At 57.3% G+C, this 6,821-nt stretch overlaps 1 protein-coding gene across 3 annotated transcripts in view; it reads left to right on the top strand.

The window, feature by feature from the left end:
- Nucleotides 1–328: 328 nt before the first annotated feature.
- The window catches only part of SMAD6 (SMAD family member 6), a 107,678-nt gene continuing 101,185 nt past the window's right edge, over nt 329–6,821 (top strand). For all 3 annotated transcript variants that reach the window (XR_015773945.1, XR_015773944.1, XM_088063112.1), the window contains exons 1-3: nt 329–1,260; nt 3,763–3,819; nt 5,495–5,572. Coding sequence is in view for 1 of the 3 variants with exons in the window: in XM_088063112.1 (XP_087919238.1) it covers nt 504–1,260; nt 3,763–3,819; nt 5,495–5,572 (892 nt within the window). In the remaining 2 variants the exon portion in view is untranslated. The remainder of the gene's footprint in view (nt 1,261–3,762; nt 3,820–5,494; nt 5,573–6,821) is intronic.

The following is a 6,821-nucleotide window of genomic DNA, read 5'->3' as shown; positions in this document are numbered from 1 at the left end:
ATTTTTTTATTTTATTTTTTTTTTTTAAATACTTTTTTTGGCAGAGGGGATCCCACCCCTCCGAGCGGCCCCCGGCGCCGGTTCCCCGCCGGGCGGCACCCCCGCGCCGGGGGCGCTTCCCCCCTCCTCCCCACCTTGTATGGTGGGGCGGCCGCGGTGCGCAGCCGCGCGCTGGCCCCGGCGCCCCCCCGCCCTCGCCCCCGCCGCTCCCCGCCCGGGCCCGCGTTGGCAGCCGATGTAGGGCACGGCGCGGCGCGCCCGAGCCCCAGCGCCGCCACGGGAGCGGCCCCCGCGGCGCCGTCTATGCCCGCGCCGCCCCGCCGCCCCCCCCATGGTGCGGCCCCGCCGCGGGCCGCCCGAGACCCGCTGGGCAGCAGCGCCGCGGGGAGGCCGGGCTGCTCCGGGGCTGCGATGAGATAGAGCCGGCGGCGGAGCGAGGAGCCCCGCGGAGGAGGGCGGGGGGCGGCGGAGAGCGACGCGACCCCCGGCCGCCCGCGGGTCGTATGTTCAGGTCCAAACGCTCAGGGCTGGTGCGGCGACTTTGGAGGAGCCGCGTCATTCCGGACAGGGACGGCGGAGATGGGAGCGCCAGGAGCGGCCACGACCTCGGAGCCACCGGCAGCTGCAAGATCGCGGAGAAAAGCCCCTCGGCGGAGCTCCGCGCGGTAGCGCGCAGCCTGCTGCTGCGGGAGGCGGAGGAGCGGCGCGGGGCGGCGGGCGAGGCGGCGCCGCGCGGGGACCCCATGGCGGAGCGGCGCGGGGCCCGGCTCCGAGCTCCCGGCTCCGTAACGGAGAGCGACGGCCGGACCGTGACCTGCTGCCTCTTCTCGGAGCGGGGGCCGGGCGGCCCCCAGCCTCCCCCCGCCGCCGCCCCCGGACCCGACGGCGCGGCCGGCGGCGGCTCCCCGGGGCGGGGGGGGCGGGGGGGGCGGGGGCGGCTGCTGGTGCTGGAGCAGGAGCTGAAGGCCGTCACCTACTCGCTGCTGAAGCGGCTGAAGGAGCGCTCGCTGGACAGCCTGCTGGAGGCGGTGGAGTCCCGCGGGGGGATGCCCGGCGGCTGCGTCCTCGTGGCCCGCACCGAGGTGCGCCTGGGGGGCCTGGCGGCGCCCCCGCACCTCCTCCTGGGCAAATTGTTCCGCTGGCCCGACCTGCAGCACCCCGCCGAGCTGAAGCCCCTCTGCGAGTGCCAGAGCTTCGGCGTCGCCGACGGACCCACGGTCTGCTGCAACCCCTACCACTTCAGCCGCCTCTGTGGGCCAGGTGAGCAGCGGCGTGTTGGGTCCCCCCTGGCCACAAACACCCACCGATTTGGGGGTTCGGGGTTTCTGACCCCTTCCTGGCTTTATCCGAACCCTCGTGGGCAGCGCTGCCCCGGCCCCGCGGCGTTGCGGGGATGCCCGGGGGGACGCGCCTGGTCCGGGGTCCCCTCCGGGCATCCCCCCCTCTCTCGGAACCAGCGGTTCCAGTTGTGCGTAAAAAGCCCTTTCTCTTTATTGTTTTTATTTTTTTCCCTTCCCGAGGAGTTTCCCCGCTCTCCGGGAGCCGCAGGGGCGATAATCGGCGGCTCCATCCCGCTGGCGCCAGCCTGGCTCGCTCGTATCGGAGCCGGGCGGTCACCGCCGCCCGCTTAAAGCCGCAGGCGCTTCGGGGGGGGCTGCGGGGATGTCCCCGCCGCGGGGATCCCCGCACCCGCCAGGACATCTGGGGCTCCTGCATTTCTCGGGGGATTCTCATTTTTTTACCGTGGGAAGAGGTGAGCGTTTTCAAAGCTTGGGTTTGGTTTTCTTGAGGGTTTTTTGAGCAATACTTGATCGTGCGTCTGTGTCAGCAGGGAATAGTTATATGGAGCAGAGACGTGTTGGAGTTTGAGGTGCAGAAATCGAGATGATATTGTACAAAAAGTGTAATGAAACTGGACAGCTGGATTCCCACTGCCAGAGGGCAGGGTTAGACGGGATATTGGGAAGGAATTGTTCCCTGGGCAGGCCCTGGCACAGGGTGCCCAGAGAAGCTCCGGCTGCCCCTGAATCCCTGGAAGTGCCCAAGGCCAGGTTGGATGGGGCTTGGAGCAGCCTGGGACAGTGGAAGGTGTCCCTGCCCATGAATGAGTTGATTTTTAAGGTCCCTTCCAACCCAAACCATCCTGTGATTCTGTGCTGACTGTCCCTTTTTTTGGCAAGAACTTGGATTTTATTATTTCTTTTGCAATCTGGGCTCCTGCCTCGCTTTGCATCACTTCTTTCAAAGAAACTTCTCTTCTGGGCGTGCTTCTCCCGAAGGTCGCTAGAGGCTGGAGGCAGCTTTTTTATTCCAGATGGAGTTGAGCTGCGTTTTCAGGAACGGGGCATTTATTTTAGAAACGGGAGAAGTTTTCCAGTCTCTTTCCTGCAGCCTCGCTGATTTTCCCAGCGGTGAGCGGCTGCCAACCCTGTGCTGGGAGTAGTAGAAAGCAGAGCTGTTATCAAGTGGCTCCTTATCACTTCGATAATGGGTGACTGTGCCAGGACCCCGCCCGCGCTGGGCGCTGGTACCAGGAGCCAGGAAAAGGCCTTGGTGCCCTTTTCCACAAGTGGCTCCCTGCAGGGATCATCCTGCTGCTGTTTCCCACCCCGTTTGCTGAGGGCTGTGAGGGCTCTGGGGTACTTGGGACGAATCCCTGCCGAGGGACCAGCACAGCCAGGTCCAGCTGTTACATCCACATGGGGACATCAGCACCTTTATTTATTTTTTTAAATTTTTTTTTTGGATTTAAGAGCACCCTGCTCCCTTAGGAGAGATGGAGAGGCTTTTCTGAGAAGCAGTGGATGACCCCAGAGCCGTCACACAGGGGATGCTGTGGTTGTTTTTGATGAACTCGGGACCAGGGGGGAGCTGAGGGGCACTCCTGTGTTTCCCTTCTCTGGGGTCAATGTGGTGCCACTGATGGACTTGACAGTAAATTTGTCACTGAGCTCAGTGCTGATAGAGCCCAGCTGGCTGCACACTCGCTTTTGGCAAGTTACAAGAGAAATCACTGTCGTATTATGGAAGGGGAAAAGAAACGCCTCTAATCAGGGCCTGGAGATGATGAAGGACCTTCATCCACCTTCCCCATGCTCTTGACCCCTCCAAAAACAGCGAGAGCTGGTTGGATGACCTGATTCAGCCATGCACCTCTGGGCTCTTGCTGAACTTGGAGCACATGGCTGCTTAAAGCCGAGCTGGGAGCTTTGTGGGATGGATTCAGGGTGAGGGGGATCACGGTGGCCTCTGCTGAGCTGCTTCTGTTCCAAGGCCTTTTGGGATGGAGCAAAGTTCCTTGCATGACTTGGTGGCTGGAGCCAGCCTGGCTCTGATGCCAGCCCTGTGTGCCAAGAGGAGCCTTTTTATCACCCAATCCTCCTTTTGAATACTTGTGAAGTGTTTGGGGAGCACCCTGTGTGTTGGAGTGGTGTGCTGGATGGAAGGTTGTCTCCCAACGCAGATGATGTCAATGTGGTTCCTGGGGAGCAATTTGATGTTTGTGTGACTCAGTCCGTGGGTGTCCAGGCACAGATGTGGGCCAGAGGGGTGTGCAGCATTTTCAGTAGCAAAACCCACTTTGAAAGTTGTAGGTGGAACTCCCATTCTTCAAAAATTAGGAAAACCTTGGTCTCCAGTTGCTTCCAAGTGTTTTGTTTTCCAGTGTTTATAACCTTGGAAGAGTTCCTACCCCAGAAGGGAAAGTGAGAGGGTTTGTTGGTACACCGAACACAGCACTAACCTGAACTTTTGTTTCTCCAGAGTCTCCACCACCTCCCTACTCTCGGCTGTCTCCTAATGATGAGCAAAAGCCACTGGGTACGTGTTTTGTCTCTTTTGATCTCTGGGGTTCTCCTTTCATGGTGCAGCCCCGCTGCTGCTTCTGAGACAGCCCTACCTGGCACGTCAGGCAAAAACCAACAAGTCGGGCTTTTATGGCTGCTCATTATTTCTGAGCAAGCATCAGCTGACGGGTTTTAAGAAGTAAATGGATGCCAGTTTATCCTACCAAATTACCGTGTAGACACATGCATATTTTCCGAAATAATACGAAGCTCTATTTTTAATGAAGGCGTAATGAAAGGTTGCCAGCCGTCGTGTTTTGTCTGCGTGTGTAATCTGCGGGAGTGGGAGCTCCTGGGTGCCATTTCCATAAAGGCCTGGCTGTGCTGCTCCATGCAGGAACCAGCTATTACCCTTCCTCTACTCTTTACAAACAGATGGAAAGTCTTTGAAACTCTGTGTCATTTCTGAACGGGGTGTCACTTTTCCTGGGGAATTATGAAAGGTTTTCCAGGCAGAGCTGGTGAAAGCAGCTTTGGGGTGGAGTGCAAGGTGCTGGAGAGCCCAGCAGCCTGGTCCTGTGTGCTGCATGTCAGCCTGCAGATGTTTTGAGCTGCATCCTCACCATCCTTTCTCAGCCCTGTTTCTTGCTCAGTTAAATGGGGAGCAAAGACATGGCAGCGTTGGAGGGAAGGGAGGAATCCCACATCCCTCTTGGATTTCTTGCTGGGATCGGTGCAGCTGGGGGCTTCCTCCCTTTATCCCGTGGTCAGTGATTTACTGGGGTTAATGACCAGGGGGAGCTGCTTTTGCTCCCATGGGGCAGGGAGGGGACAGATGGGGTTTGGCAGGGCTAGGAGGGGACAGCAGTGCCTGCCTGTCCCACCCAGCCCTGGGGAAGGCAGGAGCTGCCAGAGGTGAATCCCTGCCCTGCCAGGCCTGGGAGCTGCAGCAGCCTCAGCCATGTGTGCACCCTTCATCACCACAGGGCTGTGACCAGAGCATCCTGCAAGGCTAAGCTGGCTGCTGGGGGCTTTCTTTTCTTTTTTTCCTTTTTTTTTTTTTTTGTTAGGTGTGGAGGCAAAAAAAAGAAAAAAAAGGAGTTGACCCTCCCTGTTCTCCCCCTTGCAAGTTATTTAATTCCCTTTAAAAACTGCTTGTGCTGCAGGGAGAGATGATAGTGAGCGACACGTGACTTTATTAAAACAACAGCCAGGGGTTGAAATTTGCTTCACTGGCTTGTTTGATTGGAAAAATAATAGTTAATCTGTGAGCAAACAGTTGAGCACTTAATTAGAGGGGTGTAAGCAAAAGAGAATAACAAAGACTCTTAACTTGTTAAAACAAAGTTTCCTTCGCTTCAGCAAAGAGGAAGGAAGGAAGCAAGAATAAACAGCTTCAAGAATTTTAATGGTGATAATTAAGTATAGTAACTCTGACTTGTTTAGAGGCTTAATGTAACTTCATCCAGTAAGCACCAAGTTCCTACTTGTTTGATCAACTTAGCTGGAGTTATTTTTGTGGTCGAGGCAATTCAAACTTTGCATTTGCGTGGTGGAGCTACAAAGTTAATCGCTGCTTTCTGGCTCTGTGGAGTTTCTCTCGGGGAGGTGGTGGGAAGTGGAGCAGCCAGGGGTGCTCACGTAGCACTGGCAAATGCAGCAGGATTAAAAGTGCTTTCTTTTATTTATTTATTTTTTTTTCCCCCTAGATCTATCAGATTCCACGTTGTCTTACACTGAAACAGAGGCTACAAACTCTCCCAACGTCACGCCCGGAGATTTCTCAGGTTGGCAGCTTTTGGTGGTGGGGCAGGACAGCAGGAGGGGACGGGGGTGCTGGTCCTGCTCTTGGTTTGTGTCCTGGGTGTGAGAAGGACAAAAAGAGCAGTTACTTGAGCTGGTTTTTAAAGAATCCGGTGCTGTGCTAAGATGCTGTTGGTGGGATGGGCAGGGAGCTTTGGGAGGTGGCCACAGGGCCACGTGTGTCCCGTGTGGAGGCCACCTGGAGCCATCCCAGGCTGTGGGGCTGGCTCTGGGCAGTGTTTCCATGGCAGGGACAGTGAGTTGTTCCAGGGCTGTGGGGTGGTTCTTGCCGGGTCTGTCGGGCTGGTGTTACCTGTTGGGCCCCGGCCCCAGGCTGCAATCCCTGCTTTCATGAGCAGGCTCCCAGCTAGGGAGCCATTGAAGATCCCGAACAAAGCTTGGCTTAATTAGGTCCTGGTTTTTGCTCTGCCCCACCCTGCAACCTTTCATTCATTTTAATGGGGCTCTGCAAGGCCTGGGGTGGTTTTAGCTGACAGCAGGTAGAGCTGGGGCTTTCCTTGGCTCAGCAAGGGGCTCTGGCTGGATCATTCCACATCTTCCTCCTCGGTGTCTCCATCATTCCACATCTTCCTCCTCGGTGTCTCCATCATTCCACATCTTCCTCCTCAGTGTCTCGTCCCGGGCTGGGGGGGTCACTGGGTGGGACAGGAGGAGCCTGGCTGTAGGAGCAGGTTTAATTTCTTTGCCTGGTTCACAGTGTGAGAACTGGGATGAAGGCAAAGGTGGGTTTTGGTGGAGCCCCACGTGCCTCCTTTGGCAGCTGGGATGGGGCTTGGACACCTCTGAGCTGCATTGCTGGATTGCTGAGCACGTGGATGGAACCTGCTGCTCGCTTGGGGGGATGCTGTGAGTCAAGGGAGGGGACATTTGGGACATTTGGGGTACTGGTCCCTTGGTCGTGGCTTTTCTCTTCATTTTCTTTCCCTGCAAGAGTTCACGGTCGGTTCAGTGAGAACTTTGGTGAGACTTGGGCATTCCTCAGGATGTTTAGGCCAATCAAAACACACAATTAGGGTGTTCAAACAGCACGGGGGCTGTATCATGGCATGGTGGCACATTTCCCTCTGGGGATTTTCCCTCCTCCTGGTCCTTCCAGGTGCCCCTGTTGTGCCGGCCGTGGTTGCCGCGTGCTGGGTCTGGCGTGTGCCGGCCCACGGGCTCTTCTCGTGCTGCCAAGTGTCCAGAGCAGGGGAACAATTGATGGCAGAACTC

The sequence above is a fragment of the Pseudopodoces humilis genome, chromosome 16 (assembly GCF_049639895.1).
Source record: "Pseudopodoces humilis isolate 2021_Gansu_Grassland_sample_001 chromosome 16, ASM4963989v1, whole genome shotgun sequence".
NCBI classification, from domain to species: Eukaryota; Metazoa; Chordata; class Aves; order Passeriformes; family Paridae; genus Pseudopodoces; species Pseudopodoces humilis.
This window is presented reverse-complemented; position numbering and strand designations above follow the sequence as displayed.